Raw genomic sequence first — 20,363 nt, forward strand, 5'->3', positions numbered from 1 at the left:
TATAGAAGTGGTTGTCTCATGTGGCTGAGAGGAAGGATGAAAGAGACAAGACCAAAAGAATTATCTTCGTTTCAATACAGCCAGCCATGAAATGTATGCTATTATCATCTACTTTGACAATAGAATTAGAGTAAACAGGCAATAGGCATATTGTAGGAAGATTGAAATGGTTTTAGAGAGAGATCTTGGATGCAAGTGTTGAATCAGCATCGATAGATTTATTGCCCTTTCTCCCACTCCTCCTATTACATGTACTACTACGTACCAGGGAGGCTGCAGGAAGGAAGGAAGGGATGAATTGGAAGTTGGCGGCGGCACCACTTTGCTCTTAACCTTCTTATTCTATTTTATTTTATTTATTTGCTTTTTTCTTTCGGAAATAGTATTATAAAAAAAAATAAAGAAAACCAATTTCTCTTTCCCCTTTCTGGATTGTCCTTCAGTCGCCAAGTCTCACCTCGATTTTTGCTTTATATGATAATTATCATTATTTTTTTTTTTTTTTTTTTTCAATTTTTTTATTATTATTTTTTCATCCAGCCCTTAATTTAATTCTGTTTTGGCGTTAGGTGAACTGCATCTGTCACTCGATCTCGTCATTTTCTATTTGCTTGTTATGCAGCATCGGTACCTTTGCCTTGCGCTTCAGGGCCGCCCGGTGGTACTATTACTTACAGACTGCTTGTTCTTTTACTCCATTCTGACTCTTTTACCCCAAGGTGAGGAGGGAACATCTTCAACCAAGAAGTGGTAGTGCTTATTCTTCTAATCTTCTCCTCTTCCCCTCTCTCTCTTGAGAGCCTTGGTTTTCCTGGTCCATCCCATAATCGGCCTTTTCCACCGTCAAAATCCGAACTGATCTCAATATCTGACTTTCCTTCCCTTCTTGCTTTGAAGAAAACGACCCATACATTCTCTTACTATTTCATTTTCTTCTAAAGACTCTTTTGGGTCTCTCATCCAGACCCGCTCCAACTTTCTCCAAACTAGTCCGAATAGCTCCCGCAACTAAGAGCAAAGTTCCCATCTTCCTTAACATTTTCCCGCCCGATCCATCAAGGTTCCAAAACGACGAGACACCAGTGCCACCGTCTGGTTCCTGCGAACTAGACGAGAAGAGACGGCGTTGACTGGTTACTACTATTATTATTACTGCATTCACCTATCTGGTGTTAGTTGAGGAGGGAAGAGCAGAAAGAGCTTGCAGTTAATTGACGGGCTGGCTTACTTTTACTACTACTACTTTACTACTCACCACTTTTTTTCTTATTATTATTTTTCACTACTACCGTTACCCGCTCTCATCCATTCTTCAAACCGCGGGCCACCCCCCCTCCCTCTGCCTCCCCCCTTCTGCTCCGATTTTCTTACTTCTCAGCCCGCCCGTCCCACGACTTGCCTTCCTCAGTCAAGTGCCCTTCTAGTCCTTCTTCTCTTTTCTCTCTGCTCCTCTCAATTTTTGCCGGCTCATCATTTGCCCCCTCTCTCCCACCCACCCCCCTCCCTCCCCTCCCTCTTACTACTTACTACTTACTACCACCACTACTACTCCTACTACTCTCATTCCCCGCAAGCCTTCGTTCTAGCCGGTCACGTTAAGGTTCTGCTGGCCATCGGTCGGGGACCTTGCCCTAACACAGCTTCCTGCCCAATTGTTCGTCGTTTTAATCTCGTGCCACGTTCCGCTGCGCCGCCCGAGCGTTTTGCACCTTCGCCATCTGGTAAGCTCCATCCAGTCCTGCACCGCAAACCCATGCCCCGGAACCATTGGCCCTCCCGTACATAATTTCCGTCAGCCCCCCATGTGGCCGAAGCTGACACGATTTGTTCCTTTACTTAACATTTAGTGTTCCCTTTTTCCTTCTCCTACTCTTCCTCTACTTTTTTTTTGTTGGGGGAAAAAGAAAGTCGATTTTCATCATACACCTTCTCTCCTTCGCCGATCCCAGTTTAATCGTCACTTAACACCTCTCTCCCATCCGCCTGTCTTTCCTATCCTTCTCACTCTCCGTCTTCCGCTCGCTTTCACCACGACGGCTCCTCCCGCCCTCCTCTCCTCTCCGGCAGTTTTTCCATTTTCCCTCTTCCGGGCATACCTTTGCGACCTGGACGTCACTGCGCCCTTCACGATTTTCGCATAGCATTTTTCGCCCTTGCCTCTGACTCCGTGTCTGCCGATTCGCCAATACCGTGCGAAGACGGTTCGTTGACGCATACCACCCTCTTGGTTATATGCCCCGGTGTTGACTGTCAAGTGGAGACAGACCTCTATCACTCTGCTGAGATCCCATCAACGCGCCAGTCTGTTACCTCGGTTTTCGGATAGTCATACTTGCGCGCACCCCACGGATTCGCCATTGGAACACATACAATTGGTTAAATTTATACTACATAAAATCGGTCTGCCAGTCAACGTTGAAACGTTCACTGTCTTACTACGTGTTGTGCCGATATCCGAACATGAGATAGCGGAGAGACCCTGACTTTTACACCATCTGCTCTCGAAACACTTCAGAACACTCCTTGCGATATTGCCTCTTCTAACGCCTTTTCTCCCCTGAGATCCATTTCCTTTGTACCTTTCTAGAGTGCTGGTACACCAGTCAACAGATTGTCATGGAGACTACTCTTGCTCATCGACCTTGGGAGCCCGCTACCACGGGACCGCAAACCCCTCCAGTGTCGTCTACTCAGACTCTCCCGTCTATCTCGACCTTGACAGCAAGTATGGCCGGTGGCATGCCTACCCAGGCCGAGAAGTCACCGGGAAATGCCTCTTTGAATACGATAGAGCGTGATTCGGGGAATTGGTCCATGCCTCAGAGTACCAGTAAGGCTTCGTCTTATTCATTCCCACCTGCGGAGGCTGATTGTCCCCTAGGGTCGTCTACCTACTCAACCACGACAAATGCGACAGGCAACTATCCCTCTCTCTCCTTCCTCACCTCCCAACCTTCTCCCAATCGCGCATCCTACGTCTCGGATCGGTCCCCTTACCCCAACGACCACTCTAACACCAACACGCCTTCATCTGCGGGAGCGCAGCCTTCTCCGAATTTCGGCTCGACTCAGCCGAACACCACCCTACCTTCGATCAACCAGAATTACGACGCGCCTTCTCAACGAGGCAGTATGGTGGAGCCCCCTGAGTCTCGACGGAGCAGTGTGGATAGCAGAATGAACCAAGGAATCAGCTCGCTTGCTATTAACCCCGCATCTCCTTACCATAGCACGAATGCTTCGCAAACGTCGATTGTTTCGGGTCTTCAACGAGAGCGCGGTATTTCCATGGACGTGAATATGAACAACTCCTATCGCGGGCCTCGGTACTCCGGGGGCCAACCACTCTCCCCACTTGGCCCGCGGGCTAGCGAACATCGCGGATTTGCAGCTGGTCGCACTGCACCTGCCATCTCATCGAATCCTCGCTCCGAGATCTATAATGCGGAGGCACCTACCGCTGGTCTTGCATACGCTTTCCCCGATCCCGACGTTGCGCGATCCAACTCTGTCTCTTCTACCACCGAGAAGTCAACCAATCAATTCTCCCGCAAAGGAAGTACAGCTGAGTCGCTTGCCAGTAGCGTCTTCTCTGATGCACGGTTGCCTCGTGGACAGCATGGTATGTCTTTCTAGGTCCGTCAGATATACGAACTACGGTTCCTGACTTTTTTTTTTTTTTTTTAGAACTTCCTCAAAATGTGCATCACCATTCCTTACAGCACAAACAAGTCCGTGGCCTCATTGGAGAAGCAGACGCACATAGCGGTAGTACGCCTTACAGCAGGACCCCCGAGCTGAGAGTAACACACAAGTTGGCGGAGCGAAAGCGCCGCAGTGAGATGAAGGATTGCTTCGAAGCTTTGCGTGTCCGCCTCCCACAAAGTCAGAACAATAAATCGAGTAAATGGGAGACACTCACAAGAGGTAATTTAAACCATCACAACCACAGCCCTAGTAGTTGTTTTTTGTGCTAACATGCTTGTAGCTATTGAATACATCTCACACCTTGAGAAGATGGTTACTACTACTCGCAGAGAAAATGACGTGTTGAGGAGCGAACTTGACGAGATGCGCGCGCAACTCAGTCAGCAGCAAGCCAACAGCCAATCTCGACAGCCGTCGATCTTCGAGCATCATCCCATAACAGCGCCACAGCCAAATGGGCAAGTGCATGGCGCTATGTTTTCCGGTTATGCTCCTGGAACCGCGATGCCGCAAGAGCAACCGCGAACGCTTCCTCCTCTGATGAACGGGACTGTTGCTCCAATGCAAGGCGTGCAATACACCGACGAACGGCGGTAGCTAATCGAGGGCCACCGATCGTTTCACCCATGATATAGCTCACGATGAATGCATTGGTGACGGTCGCTTTACTTGACACGGTCCACATCACCCCGCGCTCTAGACGTGATATCCGACTTCTCTTTCTCTGGCTTGTAGATTTGTTTTGGGTGGCTATCGTCCTTTCAAGCGTCCATCTGGTTTGACTACTTCATCATCCTACCCATCATTCTGGTCGGCATGACAGCGATTCTTGGCTAGCCTATGGCGGGGAGCCGATACCTCATCCTGTTTCTCTATATTTCTCACCTCTCCCGCGTTCTCCCCTGGTCATGTCCCGTTACATAACATCTCGGGGTCAAGGTGGCTTCCACCTCCCCAAAGTCATTTCACCCCTACCCGTTTTTACTCTCCTCTTTCCTCCTCCCCAAGAAATGGAAACTTGAGGGCGTGGGATCTGTGTTTATTCGCCCTTCATCATGTATCGTCGGTGTTTGTTAAAGGTACCGTGAATGCACGGAAGAAGGTCAAAAATGAAACACGAACAACAATTGTTTGGAAAAAGGAGTGTGTGTGTGTGTATGTGTGGCATTGTTTTGATATCCCCATGGTTTGTTTATTATGTGTATTTTGCTCTACAGATACCTGGAAATCAAATGTCGAAGCATCGGTTGATACCGGTCGACACGGATGTCGATCGAGAACCTATTTCACCTCAGTTTCCGTCCTGGTAATTTCCGGAATGAGTCGACTAAGCGGAGAGTCTCATGACATTGTAGCTTCAAACCGCCGGCGATTGTTGATATTGTTAGTAAGGAGGTCAGAGCTACTTGGCTTTTGGGAGGGGGGGGCATCTGGTGGACTGCCGTGTTGATGCAGGCTATTTTTGTCCCTGGCGTCGTGGCTGCTGATTGGTGCCCGGCGATATTCTGCAACCTCACCGGCGTCCTAGATATGCTTCTGTTAGCGCCGCGTGCCCCCCATCGGCGGCTACAGAGCTCCCACGGCTTCTTCAGGAGCCAGTCCACCCCTGGAGCTACCTGCCAAACAATCATCTTGCAGAGTCGATCCAAGCAACCGTGACCAATGGTGTCGACCCGTCCGGCTCGACGGTCTGAGGCCGGAGGATTTGGCACTCGGCACAAATAGTAGCCAGGACCATGCGGGTCCGCAAAGTGTCCAGGTCAAGGATGGCTGTTGCATGATATGCATGAGCTCTACCATTCATTCCTAGCACCCACCGGGTGCTTGGACTTCTTCCTGGCATCAGCCGGTCGTGTAATAATGCTTCCATCGTTTCTCCTCTTCTCTCTGTTGCCTTGCTTGTCCATGTGCTACTTCTCCCACTCCAGCCGGTCGTGTTTGAATTGTCCACCTAGATTACGGGTTCGGACCTATTCGCTTTTCTTTGTGCTCTTTGTATCCTTTTCTTCATAAGAGTGGAATTTGTGGAAAACAGCCGGCGTTTGTTGTGTTGTTGTGTTGAGGCTGCTTTGTGCTCTGAAGGTCATTGTCTCACCTGGATGCTTTGATCACAACAATACCAACCATAGCGTCCTTTGTTTTGCACTTGCACGATCAAGGACTGTCGATTCGTCAACGAAAAGCTTCACAATCTCGCAGCTGGTTTGCTTGATCTATACTGAAACGATTTTCATCTGCTACACCAGTCCGTCTACGGTAACTTGGCCTACTCCAACCCCCTGACTGCTGTGTTACTGAAACCAGCCAACTGATGATCTGGTCTAGTATAAGGCAGTTTTTGGGCCACGCAGGCCATACGGCCCCCGAGATGCAGAATTCGACAGCAGGACTACGAATTCCTGCAGCTCCGACTTTCCCTTTGTCGTCTCCTATCACAGAGGAGATTCCGAGCCCGGTGCCATCATCTCCAGAGGATCATGACATGGAAAGAAATCGACCTTTTGCTTTTCTGAATAAGACAACACGCAGGAATAACCCTTTTATACGCGAAGGAAGCTATGATAAGCACACACAGTCACAGGAAGCAGTGAATGGGACGGGGGTCTCTTATCAGACGGATCCGAACCAAGAGGACCTAAACAATCTTGGACTCTACACGGGAAAAAGCTCAGAACGGCCTGTTGGGTTGAGTTTGGTTACGGACTTCTCTCATTCTACGTCAAAGACACCTGAAGATGGATCAGTGCCAACTTTAATGGATTTAAATGACCTAAAAGTCCTCTCTGAGGTGCGAGAACAGGAAAGGAACGCACATACTTTGAAAGGGATATTGAAGAAAGTTCCTGGTCAGGACTATGACCAATCGTCCGTGAAACCGTCCGTATTTGACAGCAAACGACTGTCTTACTTCAACATCAGGCGAAAAAAGAAGGCAAATGACGATCTGTCGCCATCGGATCGGCCGATTATGATTGGACTAAGCATGCCATCTGATGAATCGCTAAGCACTCAAGGAAGAGGGCTAACAGTAAACACTGGACATGCCCAACGAGCGGCACTGACCCCGTCTATAATTGTGACTCCGGCAAAGGAAGACACATTCTGGACCGGCCTTGACACGACTCATCCTCGTCCTAGGATAGCATCTAGCATTTACTCTCAACCAACGCCGTACCCCGATGACAATGACAGTGACATTAACATTCCGCCTGTGCCGGCTATCCCGAATCTTGCCTTCTTGGAGCAGAATGAGAATTCGAGCACGAACATGAACACTGAATCGACACGAAGGCAATCTGTATTTGCAACAGGGAGACAGCGCTCGCTCTCAACTGGCACTCTGTTTGAAGAAGATGATGTGCGACGGGAGAGCCGGTCTCGGTCATATTCTAGCGGGAATCCCAAGAAGATTCCAGATAGATTAAGCATCAACACTGAATCAAACAGGCATCAATCCCAAGGTTGGTGGACCTACTTGCTCTCACCGTTGTTGAGTCGCTACAGCACAGCCATGGGTCCCACCACCCCAACTGAGACTGCTAGACCACCAATTCCCAGTATCGCAACGGAGTCAAAGGCATCGAGTGATGAGTGGTGGGAAAAGGAAGTATCCAGCTTTTCGCCCGACACGCCAGAAGCCATAATACCTCACCACAAGGAATTGACACCTGATTGGCCAGACGCTGGTCTGAATCCCTTTGACGAGAAAAGACTGAGTGATCAAGACCAACCTGTCGAACGAGAGCGAGATACCACATCCTTTATGTTCCCGGGAAGGCCAATCCAGGGCTCTGCGGCTGAGTACTACCAAGCTTGCGCACATGAATTGTTCAGTGGACGGCCTTACTTTGAATGCGTCAACCATGTCTGCTCTATAACACCCAAAGACAAGATTCCCGGCTATACCGAGGGTATAGCTGTAAGCTCCTCAGACAGTAGGGGTCTCCTGATCGACGTGGGAGACATGCCACAAGATAAAGGCACTGGCTCGACAGGTGGTCCCACTACCTCAGAGACACGCACTGTGTATGAACCGAGTGTAATGGATAAGGGAGTAGAGGCCTCTCTTGACAATCGTCAGGACAATGACCCAGTTGGGAAAGCCAGCTCAAGGGGGATACCTCTGTCTGAGCATCCGACAATCCAACCTCCTCCAACCCTGCGTCCTCTGAGCGAGTATCCTCCGAGCGAGTATCCTTCGAGCGAGCATCCCCCGAGCGAGCATCCCCCAATTGAGCATCCTCCCAGCGAACATCCTCCGAGTGAGCACCCTCCGGCTGGAGGACCTCCTGGAAACACTCCAAATCAGCCCGTTTCTGATGATGTGTCGCGGGGGTTGCCTCAAGAAACATTTCCAACGCCGCATGCCGGAGGAGAGACAGGAGAATTAGCACCGCCTCCAGACAGTCAATATGAAAGGAAAACATCTTGGCCGATCTTTCAGCCAATCATTCAACCAGTGGTCCAACCAGCTCCTCAGCCAGCACCCCAGCCAGCCATTCAACCCATAATAGTGCACGCTCCTCAACCGCTTGCACAACCAGCGCCTCCAGCTCAGGCTATCCATGTCCATCCCGCTACTGTTCCATCGCCAATTCTCATAGCACCCAATGGACACCAGCATCCATCATTCCCTCAGGAACAGCAGGCTGAACCGCAGCCTCCTAACCCTACGTCTCCTGGCCTTCAGCAAGCCACCGAGAGGGCTGGGTCAATCCCGTTATCCGACATGCATACTGCTCCAGCGCCTGCATACACATCCAATCACAACAGCTCATCTACCCCAGTGCCTGCATATGCTTCTCACTACACTAGCTCCTCTATACATCGCATGGAGCCCCATCCACTCTCACGAGAAGAAGTGTCACATACCACCACAGAGAGAGAGATAATCGAGATACGACGGAAAACGTTAGAGACAGAAGACAAGAAGAAAAAGAAAAAGAAGTTTGGCTTGTTGTTCTGCTGTTGCTGTTGCGGTGGTGATCGGTCTCACAAGAACGGCTGTTTCGGTAGGAAAGACAAGAAGGAGAAGAAGGTCAAGCGTCGGTGGTACCTGGCTATTCTCACATCCTTCCTCATCATCATAGCAATCGTCCTCCTCCTAGTCATGACCTTGACAGGAAAAGGCGACTCAACTCCTGTGGAATCACAGTGGCTCAATCTCACCGGCTATCCACCGATGCCCACCGGTATCGCAACGATTGCCGGACCAAAGCCTCAGGTCCAGCAATCAGGATGCATAACTCCATCCACGCTCTGGAGCTGTGCTCTACCACCAGGGGAACAATCCGCCAACGAGCCCTACGCCGCCAATGAGCCGAACTTCCGTGTGGAAATCCGATTCCGCAACGGTACCTACCCTAACAGCACCACGATTGCCACAAGATCCAGCAAGACCCTCTCCTCACGGAGCTCCGACAACCCCTACAGCCCATCCCCATCCCCGCCAAGCATGAAAGACCAGACCTTCCTCGGCAACACAACAGACAACAACACCGTCCCCTACGCTGGCGAAGAAACCCCTTTCTACATGACCTTCCTCTCCGCCAGCACCCTAACATCGACATCCACCCTTCGCCTGGCGCGAAGATCCTCCGACAGCTCCTTCCCCAATCTCGCAACAATAATCCCATCTCCAGACGAAGACTCCGATGGAACCGCCGCCGCCGCAGACCTATACCCATTACCCTCTTCCCAACCAGTCCGCCTCTACAACCGCGGCCTCAACACAGAACACTACGGCTTCTACACCTACTTCGACCGCTCCATCTTCCTCTCCTCCCTCGCCCCCCTCGACGGCAACACAACCGACACAAACCCCAATGACCAAAACGGCGGATCCAACGAATCCGACGCCCGCGTCCGCTGCACATGGTCACAGACCCGCTTCCTCGTCCAAATCTGGACCCGCTCCAACGACACCCTCCTGCAGAACTCAACCTCCACGTCCACAGCATCAGCATCCACAGCAACCGCAAGTGCTACACCAACGACCACGCCTTCCTCCGCAAATGACTGGACCCGCCCCGGATCCTTCCCTTACCCTGTCACCATAACTCTAGACCGTCATGGCGGGGACGCTGTGAAGAAAATGGTCTATTGTTACGGCATGGAGAGCGGCGAGCAGATCAACTCGACGGAAGTCAAGTTGCAGCTCGAGGATCGATCGTACGGTGGCACGCTGGTTAACCCGGCCCCGGGGATTTTTGATCTATATGGGAATTCGTCGACGGATGCCACGGGGGATTATGGAGGCGTTGATGGTGGGAGTGGCGGGTGTGCTTGTAAGTGGGCGAATTGGGTATCGAGTTCGTAGGATGGATGATGAGAGATTAGTGGAAGGAAGGGGAAAAGATAAATGATGATTTGTTGACTTCTGATTGTTTTTCTGAAATGATGATTGCATATAACGCATGGTTGTATTGGTTATGGGGAGTAATGACTCGAAGACGATAAGATGCATGCAGTATAAAATAGATGCAGAAGTATGAATAAAATAGATGAAATTGTTTCCTTTGTTTTTTTTTCTCTTATTCCATGTTTATTCCCTTGAGAATTACGATTATTTTGCTGAATGCATGTTCCTATTGGACTGAATGAATTTATGAATTTCACCAAAGTCTAATACACAATCCTTGAAACCTGAGTACTCCAGAATCCGAAGTAAGAAATGGAAAATATGATAAAACGCCGTATATACCTCTAGTATAGAAATCCAATTCCAACGAAGGGATATTCTGGTATTCTCATCCAGAGTACAATATCGGACTTCAACAAGAGCATAGTATATATTATTTTGTATTGTGAAGGACAAACACCTGGAATTAATCAACAAGCAAGCCAGAAATAGATGTATCATAAGTGAGCGAAGCGATCCACTTCTCGTCAATGATTGTTGTTAGTCTTTTATAGGGATTCTGGGCGTGAAAAAAAAAATTAAAAAATAAACCTGCCCACTTCGCTGTATTGCATTTTCTATATTGATTTTCGGGGGCAGTCGTCTTGCCATCACGCAGTCTAGTGATGCATGATATCGAAAGAAGAATCAGAAGAGAAGACAGCAGCAATGTCAATTAAGCCAAGACAAGCAAGCCCATGGCGATGCTTCCGACAAGAGCAAGGCCGGGGAGAACCATCTTGGCACCGGAGCTGGACGAGATGAATCCCGTGGAGGTGGGTGCAGCAGGAACAGTAGCAGCGCCGCCGCCGCCGCCACCGCCTCCAGAGGTGCCGGTAGAAAAGGACCCTGAAGAGGTAGTCGAGTTGGAGAACCGCTGCGATGAAGTGGTGCTGGCGTTGCCACTGGCGGCCGGGGGAATGCTGGCAGGAGGAGCACTGGTCACGGCGGGGTTCGATTCGATCGGTGCTGGTTGGACGCTGGCAGCAGCTGGAGCGCTCGTTTGAGCGGCCTGTGTCTCCCCTGCGGAGGTCTTGATGAGCGGGACGCTCGTTTGAGCAGCGGTGCTAATTGCCTGGGTAGCCGGGGCGCTGGATCCAACAGCGGCGGACTCGGTGTTGGTGGCTACTGGAGCGCTGGATTCAGTGGCAGCGGGATGAGACTCGGTAGCGCTGGACTTGATGACTGGGACGCTTGTCTCGGAGGAGGCAGAAGCTGGAGCACTGGATGCGGCAATGGGAGGGGGGTGCTGGACAGCAGATTCAGTTGCAGCACTGCTGGGCTCCGCGGTGACGACGGCGGTGGCTTCGACGGTACTTTGGGCGGCCACTGTTGTCACTTGGCCGTCGTCACTAGCGGACTGGGCTGCGTGGGCAGTGCCGGCAGCGAAGGCCAGAGCGGTCACGACGTGGGTTGAGTAACGCATTGTGAATGGAAGAGACTTGGGAGAGAAAGAAGAAGAAAGAGATCTATCGCGGTACAAGCAGCAAAACTGAGCGTCAAGAAGAAGGATTGGAAGGTAGAGAATGAAGCATGACAACGCAGACGGATCGAGCTGGATCTCGAGGTTCTTTATAGCTTTCCTTGATGTACCGTTCCGGTACTACCATCATTGCCTGACAGTCGGTTTAAACTCCGGGACAAGTGCTTCTTCATGGTGTTATCCACGAATCGCAAGAGGTTTAGGGATCCGGATGCCGTAGTGTGGGAACGAACGTGGGAAGCTAGGCACTGCTTCCGGACTAGATCGAACAGATTGGATCTCAAAATAGCACAGCTGCAACCCAAAGCATTGACAGGCGCCCGGATCTAGATAAACTACTCCTGCTGGTAGCAGATCCAACTGGGGCTCTTCCCAGTGTCATGTGACTTGAAGCTGCCACCCCAGGGCTTCCTAAAAGGGAAGTCGAGTGGCCGGAATCAGCCACCTGAGGAATGTTGATCCATTCCTCGACGATCTGTAGCCCTGCGAAGAGAACAGTATCTTTGAACGCATTTAGGAAGTGCAATGAGGATGCAGCAACCTCTCAATAGACGGAAGCATCCCTAGGATGCTGCTACGTCAACCTCACCACGTTGCAGTCTCGACTGTGGCATGTTTCGCAAGCAATGTGTCCCCGGATGTTTCACACCTAAATGTCGATCGATCAGTAGCTCAATCTAGCGGCTTCTTGGTGTATCTCAATTAGTGACCCGGTCGTCTTTCGTTAGTCTTGTTAGTCATTGAAAGCGCAAGTTGTCGATTGTTGGGAAGAGCGTTGCAACTGCAGCTTTCAGTACTACCAATGCTGGGACTTAGCGACAGACAGGCACTAAAGACTCTTCAGCAACAGGGTTCTCGCTCAAGGCTCCTGCTTGTGCTAGCCAGCCTTTCATTGTTTGTCTGTCTCTCTGAATGCTCGATAGCTCCTTTGTAGTTCTGTTCTGTTTCTGGTTCTCAAGTGCAAGCTGTCAACCCATCAGGGGAGGGGAGGCATAATTCAGACATGATGGCTTCAGTACTCAAATTAGCCAGTTGTTTTCAAGACAGATACCAATGCCTTGAAGGATGACTTCTGTGTGAAGCTTCAAGTATGGAGGCCACTGATCACTATCCACAGGAACCCTTTGGCAGAGCGGCGAGGAGTAGACGACATGTAGACATCCCTCAAGATAGATGGATAGGAAGTGGTCAAGCTATCATATAGATCAAGCTTCATACATGGACAAAATTTTCCGTCAACTCAGAGGTAAGTCTTGATAGTTATACAAAGTCGAGCACATCCATGGTGTGGAGAGGACAGAGATGAGCTGGACCAGTGGTTCACATTCGGCACCGGCCCGGAGATCCGCCGATCGCCGCCCCCTCGAGGTCAACTAATCCATGATTCCGCCATCCTTTATCATCCCCCAAGACCCTTACTATTTCCCTTACCAACACTTCATACGTGTCGCCATACCGGCTCCAAGGTCGGTCGGTCCCTCCTCCGTGCATCTGCACTCCGGCCTCATGCCACCACCCGTCACCCATGCCTCTCCGACGCAACATTCCCACCTCCGCCCTGCTGTCTCCCGGCGACTATGACGAAGATGCCGAGTCGCTACGTTCCCCGTCAGAGCAGGACTCTGACTCGGAGGACGACGAGTTTCTTCGGAGATCACGCACTACATTAGAGCTTGCTGAGCACGATCGCACAGTACTGGAAGAGGAAGAAGAAACAGAGAAACTGCTTACCCGAACCGGTCCAACTCATGGCCTTCGCCGCATCTTCAGCCCCAGCAGCAGTAGTGTTCGCATCGGAAAACAGGAACGCAGGCGACAACGCCAACAGGCCCGAAGAGAGGCCCGCAAAGAGCGTCGTAAGAAGGCGCGTGGATCCGGAGAGATAATGTTCGAGATGGAAGAGGGTCACCGGGACGATGAGCACTCTCTCCTGAGCGCATCTTCGTCCGACTTCGACACACGCGTCAAAGAATATGCTTTTATGCAGGTATGGATGTCACACAATAACCTCTCATGGGTTGTGCGGGAGCTCCAGTACTGATTTATGGTAACCAGCCACGGCGCGTTCCATGGCGCAGACTCGCCCTCGTATTCTCCGCTATCTTTATCCTTCTCCTCATCTTCTTACTGGGCGCATATAAAGCATCTATAAAGTATCGAGCCCCTCATTCCTCGCGGCAACTTCTATCTAATGGCACTGCGTTGTTCGCCCCCACGACGATCTTGATCTCTCTAGATGGTTTCCGAGCGGACTTTCTCACTCGTGGCTTGACCCCAACCCTCCGCTCATTCATTGCAAATGGCGTCTCGCCGCAGTACATGCTACCCAGTTTCCCGAGCGTGACCTTCCCGAATCATTTTACACTTGTTACGGGACTGTATCCTGAGAGCCACGGAATCGTTGGAAATACCTTCTGGGACCCGGAGCTGCAGGAAGAGTTCTACTATACCCACCCGTCCGTCAGCATGCAGCCGAAATGGTGGAACGCGGAGCCCCTCTGGATGACGGCCGAGAATCAGGGCGTGCGGACCGCTGTTCATATGTGGCCGGGCTCCGAGGCACATATCGGAGGCGTAGATCCAACCTACCTAGACGAATACAACGGGTCCGAAATGCTTTCCTCGAAAGTGGAACGCATCTTGGGATTGTTGGATATGCCGGGAATAGAAGCGGAGTCAGACATTGCGCCCCAAAGGCCTCAGTTTATTGCTGCCTATGTTCCGAATGTTGATGCAGATGGACATAACTACGGTCCCAACAGCACTGAAACTCGCAACACAATCGCTAAGGTGGACGACATGCTTGGCAGCCTATTCTCGGGTATCGAAGCACGCAATTTAACGGATGTCGTGAACATCGTGATTGTCTCTGACCATGGCATGGCGACAACCGCGACCGAGCGATTGGTTCAGTTGGAGGACCTGGTTGATCTTGATCTAGTCCAGCGCATCGACGGCTGGCCGTTACGCGGGCTGCGTCCCAAACGGCCAGAGGATCTCCCAATACTCCAAGATCAGCTGGAGAGCGTGGCCGCGAACTATTCGCATGCGGTCGAGATCTACACACGTGAGGGCATGCCTGAACGCTATCACTTTCAAAACAACGATCGCATCGCCCCTCTGTGGGTAATTCCAAAGACAGGGTGGGCAGTTGTCGAGCGTGCCGACTTTGATGCCCAGAAGGCCTTGGAGAATGGGGAGGTCTACCACCCCAGAGGCATTCATGGATATGACCACGAGCACCCCTTGATGCGGGCAATTTTCATCGCCAGGGGACCCGCATTCCCCCATGAACCAAACAGTCGGTTGGAAGCATTTCGTGAGTCATCCCCGACCCTTTGTCACGCGGAGTTGGATTTGAGCTAACCAAGGTAGAAAACATCAATGTGTACAACATTATCTGCGACTCACTCGGGATCACCGCGCACCCGAACAATGGGACGATGCGTCTGCCTCTCAAGACGATAGGCCTTCACTCTGACGAAGACACGCCCACGCTGGCCAGTGTTCCAGACCCTCCAGTTTCTAGCACGACCGCCACTATGACGCCAACGATGATGCCGTCGGCAGAGATTACCTCTTCTGCGTCCCCGACGGAAACGGCGCCTGAAGCTCAGCCCGAGCCTGACCCGGAAAGCGAGGATGAGAAGGGTCCTACCTGGTGGGGGACCCTTTGGGACAAACTCCAGGAAGCGAAGGAGTGGGCGACCGACATATTCGACACCGTGAAAGACAATTTCACCGGATCGTGATCATAGACATAGAACGAGTGGCTGTGACATTGTTTTCTTTGCTTATTGGTTTTCTGGAGCTCTTACTGTTGGTTGTTTTTGCGAGGCGCGACTTTTTCTTAGGACGGTGGGCCATAACCCATGAATACGTCATAATCAAGATACCCACATTTGGATTTTACAGACTAGGATTGAATACAAGAAAAGGCATTATTGGTTCGCAGGGAGATGTCCCCGAAGAAGATGGGGATGCGGCTGAAGTGGAAGAATCCACACGATCGCCGGCTGAGTTGCTGGGATTGGCGCCCGCCTGCTTCGGACTATGACTCAAGTGGCTCCCCGTCAGCTGCGCATTCCACTGCGCCAGTCACTTCCTTCGTTGGGCGCCGTTCGTCAGTTACACATTGACCTACACGATGGGTCAGAGGCTCGCTCTAGATCCTGCTCCTATCGCTCGGTGCAGATGGATGCCTACCAACCCCACGATGCCACGGCTTGTCAGCCTTCCTGCCTGGCGCATTATGGCTGGGGATAGAACTATAAAGAGCTCATTCTCGACAATAGGAGCCTTCCATGTCAATTGATTGCAACTTTCCTTCGGCGTTAATTTCCATTTCTCTCTTATAGAGCTGCCGGATAATTGCATATTGTTGTTATTTGCCGCTAAAGACCATTGATTTTCAAGGTCAACTCCGCGCCCACGGCATTGTTAGCATTGCTGGACTTCTATACAGTATATCAATACCCCACGGTTACGAAACCCTCATCATGGCTTCAAGCGCCTTTCTCAGCAACACCATCAACAACACTCCAATCATGAATGCAACATCTTCCTCACAGTATATGAATCCTTCCGACAGCGCGATGCTGGATATGTTCATTCCGGGGTACTCCTTCATATCCCGGTTTCTAATATCATATTTACACATCGACCTCTCCCAATATATTCCCACGATTTTGACGGCTGTGGCTTTTGTTGCTTCACTGCGATATGTGTTCTTCCGCTCACATGAGCTGCTAACCGACTATTGTGTCTCAACCGCTGAGATCCGCCTCGAGGATGAAGTGTACAACTACCTGATGTTCTGGATGGCACAACACCCTGCTATGCAAACGTCCACTCAGTTCGTAGCCAGCACCAAGGTCTCCAGCGGCGCACGATACTACGACTCTGACGACGAGGGTGACCTGGATGACGAAGATGAATACGACGAGAACGGCAATGTCGTCTCCGACTTTGACGACTACTGGGCCAAGACCGTCGCACGAGACAAGTTCAAGCGCCTCCGCTTTACCCCAGCCGAAGGAAGCCATTACTTCTGGTTCCGTGGTCGCCTTCTTACTTTCACTCGTGCCAAAGAGGAAAACAACAACACCATCTCCTACATGCGATACGTGCCTGAGCGACTATTCATCTCATGTTTCGGTCGTGACCCCACTATCCTGAAGGAACTCCTGGCCGAAGCCCAAAGGGCATGGGTAGCCAGAGACGGAAACAGCACAGTTATCTACCGCGGCCAGAAGAATGGCGGATACACTGACTGGGTACGCTGTATGGCACGCCACCCCAGGCCTCTCTCCACTGTCGTGCTAGACCCGGACCAGAAGCAGTCTTTCATTAAAGACATCAAGGAATACCTCCACCCCCGCACGAGGAGATGGTACTCCAACAGAGGTATCCCCTACCGTCGGGGGTACCTCCTCCAGGGCCCTCCCGGAACCGGAAAGACCAGTCTCTGCTTTGCAGCATCAGGACTTCTAGGCCTCCCTCTATACCTGCTGAACCTGAGCTCCAAGAGCTTGGACGAAGACGACTTGATGTCTCTATTCCAAGACCTCCCTCGCCGCTGCATTGTCCTCCTGGAAGATATCGACTGCGCTGGAATGACCGCCAAGCGCGCGGCCAACAGCACCCAAGATGACAAGAACAAGAACGACCCCAACAACGCCAATGCCAACCCTGCCGCTGCGCCCAACACTGCTGCCAACACTCCCGCTGGCTCGTCCACAGACAAGAAGCCCTCCGAGGAGACCCCTGATAACAAGGGCATCACCCTCTCCGGCCTACTGAACGTAATCGATGGCGTCGCAGCAAGCGAAGGCCGCATCCTCATCATGACTACGAACCATCCGGAGAAGCTCGATGCCGCGCTCCTCCGTCCTGGTCGCGTAGACATGACTATCACATTTGGGTATGCTCACTCCCAAGACATCCGGGAATTGTACTCGTCCATTTATTCCACGCTTGAGGGTGACTTGCGCTCTGTGTCTCCGAACAGGAGGAGGAACGCGATTACCAGCCACGACGGCAAAGCCAATGGAGTTAAGAAGACGATCGTTGGTGATGGAATGGAAGAAAGGCCTCCTGTATCGGACAAGATTGTCCGGTTGGCGAAGGATTTCGCAGCTGGTATTCCGGCTGGGGAGTTCACTGCTGCGGAGGTGCAAGGGTATCTGTTGAATTATAAGGATGATCCGGAGGCTGCGATTGCTGGGATTGGGGGGTGGTTGGAGCGGACGGAGAAGACAAGGAAGGAGAGGAAGGAGAAAGCTGAGGAGAGTAAGGTATAGATTTCTTATGTTCCTTTTGTGGTGTGGTTCTGTCCAGATTTGAGGGTTATGATGATGATTATAGATAGTAGAGATACCCTACTCTTAATGAAAGCTCTATACTAATGTGAGTGATATGCATGGATCCGGTAGAGTCTACATAGACATCTGGAATTGTAATATCCAAGTTCAAGCCCCCAACGGACGTCTCATCTTCTGCACAACCTTCAGGTACTGAGTACACTAGTTTAAACAGACATATCCGCCATCGGAAAGACAGTTATTGCCATTCGCAAGATCACCAACCCAATTCCCGCCTTCGCACCTATAAAGCCAACACAAAGGATGTTGATGGGCTAAGTTTCAATATCTATACGATAGTAGCAACAACGAAGTATTTGGTAATGTAATACGCAAATTGGAGTTTTCCAGGCAAAGTACAGGCTGGAAACTGATATTATAGTCGGTCCGTTGCCATGGCGACGGTGGATTCAACGATCACCTCGATATCCCGCCCGATAACGAAGTTGAACTACCATCGACTACAGTACATGCACTGATCAAGACATAGGTACCCAATTTGCGGTACCTACAGTTATGCAGTAATGCAATTACTACAAAATCAATTGACAAGCTTCCGCTTCATAGCCACCGGGGCCGTTCTCTCCCTCATCATAACAACATTCCTTATCTTCGGCACACAATACTCCAATGACGTCGCCAAATATGCTCTGAAGACATCCCTCAAGTCCACCCCACAGACATGCTTGCATACCTCATTACCCGAAGCAGGTAACGCCACAGCATGGGAGTTTATGGTCGAGCGCGATGGTGACAACCATGGACTTTCGGATGAGCAATGTCGACTGGCGTTTCCGAAGCTGTTTGTCGAGCTGGACAAGTCTGCATTGCTGAGGGAGGGCCATCGCATTACCTTTAAGGAGGTGGATAGTCTGCAAGTGGAGGATGGAATGGTGCGGGGCATCATTCATCATGGTGAGGTGTGTGTGTTGGAACCTGAATCATCCACGTTGGTTGATGTGTCTTCTAACCATGACTTGATGCGATATAGCTGTATGTAGTAGATTTTGGCGCGATGCTCGCAACATTTACGCGCGGGAAAGCCACTCTCCATGCGCTCCATCGTGCACTTGCCTCGTTTCCAGACCGAAGCAGTCTACCAGACATTGAATTTGTCCTGACGACGGAGGATTATAGCATTCAGGAGGGGCCAGTCTGGTCTTATTCCAAACGGGACGAGCAGGAGAATGTCTGGTTAATGCCCGACTTTGGATATTGGTCATGGCCGGAGGTCAAGATCGGCCCCTACAAGGATCTTCGCCGCCGCATTGCTGCAGTCGACGATGGTGAGGTAGCCATGGATGGGAAGTTCATTCCAGGTCTACCCTTCCAGAATAAGAAGAAGCAGCTCGCCTGGAGAGGAAGCGTGGCTACGAACCCAGAGATCCGGGGAAAGCTGTTGAAGGCAGCGCAGGGCAGGAGCTGGGCAAGCATCCGGGTGATTGATTGGGACGATGAGAATGATGTCCGATTCAATCTCCTCCCGATGGAGGATTACTGCCAGTATATGTTCCTGGCACATGCAGAAGGACGCAGCTTCTCAGGGCGTGGAAAATATCTCTTGAATTGTCGATCCGTGATGGTCTCGCATAAGCTGGTCTGGCGCGAGGCGCACCATGCTGCCCTCATTGCGTCCGGACCGGAGGCGAATTACGTCGAGGTCGAGCGCGACTTTTCAGATCTTGATCAAAAGATGGAGTTTCTCATTGATCATCCGGAGACTGCGCAACGCATTGCGGAGAATTCGGTGAAGACGTTTCGAGACCGGTATTTGACACCTGCTGCGGAGTCATGCTACTGGAGGCAATTGATTCGACAGTATGCTGCGTCTTGCGAGTTCGAGCCTGTCTTGTATACGCAGGACAATGGCAGGAGAGAGCCTCGTGGTGTTCCATTCGAAAGTTGGGTCCTTACAGGGTTCTAGATGTCTGTTCTATGTGCATGTTATGGCGTTGGCGGGTGTAATTATTATGATTCTTAGCGTTTATGAGTTATATGAGAGAGACATGGATGGTTGATTATGACAAGAATAACAATTTGTGTCAAATGTGCTATCATTATGAAAGGAGCTGGATTATTGTGGGCGAATCTGCAAAGAATCCCTCCGTAGCTGAAAAGGGACTAGGCGCAGCTGACCATCACAACTCCATTCTTCTGCCATCTTCACCTTTTCCACCTCATCCTATGGCATCATTCCGCATGTCAACCCAACAAAGCCCTCAATGGAATCCATCTGCCCGACTCTTCTCCTGCATGAAAAATCACGGCAACTCCGGTACGAGGAGGAATCTCAAGCACAACTGGCGTCTTCGTATCCGAGACTACCCGCAGAATCTCACCTCTCACTGGCACCTCCCATTGTCCGGCGCAATTGCACACTAACCCGATGTCGATCTCTTGAAGTCATCGT

The 20,363-nt window shown here is 51.0% G+C and overlaps 6 protein-coding genes across 6 annotated transcripts; 5 read left to right on the plus strand and 1 right to left on the minus strand.

Annotated features, from left to right (window-relative positions):
• The first annotated feature begins 2,285 nt into the window (after window positions 1-2,285).
• On the plus strand, window positions 2,286-4,551 carry BO83DRAFT_216107 (putative HLH transcription factor (Hpa3)). The gene is made up of 4 exons (XM_025526766.1): window positions 2,286-2,830; window positions 2,882-3,622; window positions 3,688-3,927; window positions 3,989-4,551. The coding sequence occupies exons 1-4, from the start codon at window positions 2,617-2,619 to the stop codon at window positions 4,303-4,305; spliced, it is 1,512 nt and encodes a 503-aa protein (XP_025390663.1). The 5' UTR covers window positions 2,286-2,616; the 3' UTR covers window positions 4,306-4,551.
• A 1,242-nt stretch (window positions 4,552-5,793) lies between these two features.
• BO83DRAFT_216127 (uncharacterized protein) lies at window positions 5,794-10,082 on the plus strand. The gene is made up of 2 exons (XM_025526767.1): window positions 5,794-5,964; window positions 6,034-10,082. Exon 2 carries the CDS (start codon window positions 6,077-6,079, stop codon window positions 10,025-10,027), a length of 3,951 nt encoding a protein of 1,316 aa, XP_025390664.1. The 5' UTR covers window positions 5,794-5,964; window positions 6,034-6,076; the 3' UTR covers window positions 10,028-10,082.
• Window positions 10,083-10,677: 595 nt separating this feature from the next.
• BO83DRAFT_216139 (uncharacterized protein) lies at window positions 10,678-11,648 on the minus strand. The gene has a single exon (XM_025526768.1). It carries the CDS (start codon window positions 11,532-11,534, stop codon window positions 10,785-10,787), a length of 750 nt encoding a protein of 249 aa, XP_025390665.1. The 5' UTR covers window positions 11,535-11,648; the 3' UTR covers window positions 10,678-10,784.
• A 1,468-nt stretch (window positions 11,649-13,116) lies between these two features.
• BO83DRAFT_396875 (alkaline phosphatase family protein) lies at window positions 13,117-15,343 on the plus strand (the record flags this gene model as incomplete). Its single annotated transcript, XM_025533162.1, has 3 exons — window positions 13,117-13,578; window positions 13,647-14,910; window positions 14,967-15,343. The coding sequence occupies 3 exons, from the start codon at window positions 13,117-13,119 to the stop codon at window positions 15,341-15,343; spliced, it is 2,103 nt and encodes a 700-aa protein (XP_025390666.1).
• Window positions 15,344-15,973: 630 nt separating this feature from the next.
• BO83DRAFT_216150 (BCS1 and AAA domain-containing protein) lies at window positions 15,974-18,023 on the plus strand. The gene has a single exon (XM_025526769.1). The coding sequence runs from the start codon at window positions 16,091-16,093 to the stop codon at window positions 17,891-17,893; it is 1,803 nt and encodes a 600-aa protein (XP_025390667.1). The 5' UTR covers window positions 15,974-16,090; the 3' UTR covers window positions 17,894-18,023.
• Window positions 18,024-18,426: 403 nt separating this feature from the next.
• Window positions 18,427-19,955, plus strand: BO83DRAFT_415339 (DUF821 domain protein). Its single transcript, XM_025534628.1, has 2 exons — window positions 18,427-18,873; window positions 18,945-19,955. Exons 1-2 carry the CDS (start codon window positions 18,478-18,480, stop codon window positions 19,875-19,877), a joined length of 1,329 nt encoding a protein of 442 aa, XP_025390668.1. The 5' UTR covers window positions 18,427-18,477; the 3' UTR covers window positions 19,878-19,955.
• The last annotated feature ends 408 nt before the right edge of the window (window positions 19,956-20,363 follow it).

The sequence above is a fragment of the Aspergillus eucalypticola genome, assembly GCF_003184535.1.
Source record: "Aspergillus eucalypticola CBS 122712 chromosome Unknown BO83scaffold_6, whole genome shotgun sequence".
NCBI classification, from domain to species: Eukaryota; Fungi; Ascomycota; class Eurotiomycetes; order Eurotiales; family Aspergillaceae; genus Aspergillus; species Aspergillus eucalypticola.

Excerpts from the sequence above, each read along its gene's own strand:
- BO83DRAFT_216107 (XM_025526766.1), top strand. The coding sequence starts at position 2,617 with ATGGAGACTACTCTTGCTCATCGACCTTGGGAGCCCGCTACCACGGGA. Across the intron at positions 2,831-2,881 it reads GTCCATGCCTCAGAGTACCA|GGTCGTCTACCTACTCAACC; the intron begins GTAAGGCTTCGT and ends ATTGTCCCCTAG. Across the intron at positions 3,623-3,687 it reads GTTGCCTCGTGGACAGCATG|AACTTCCTCAAAATGTGCAT; the intron begins GTATGTCTTTCT and ends TTTTTTTTTTAG.
- BO83DRAFT_216127 (XM_025526767.1), top strand. The coding sequence starts at position 6,077 with ATGCAGAATTCGACAGCAGGACTACGAATTCCTGCAGCTCCGACTTTC.
- BO83DRAFT_216139 (XM_025526768.1), bottom strand. The coding sequence starts at position 11,534 with ATGCGTTACTCAACCCACGTCGTGACCGCTCTGGCCTTCGCTGCCGGC.
- BO83DRAFT_216150 (XM_025526769.1), top strand. The coding sequence starts at position 16,091 with ATGGCTTCAAGCGCCTTTCTCAGCAACACCATCAACAACACTCCAATC.
- BO83DRAFT_415339 (XM_025534628.1), top strand. The coding sequence starts at position 18,478 with ATGCAATTACTACAAAATCAATTGACAAGCTTCCGCTTCATAGCCACC. Across the intron at positions 18,874-18,944 it reads GCATCATTCATCATGGTGAG|CTGTATGTAGTAGATTTTGG; the intron begins GTGTGTGTGTTG and ends GATGCGATATAG.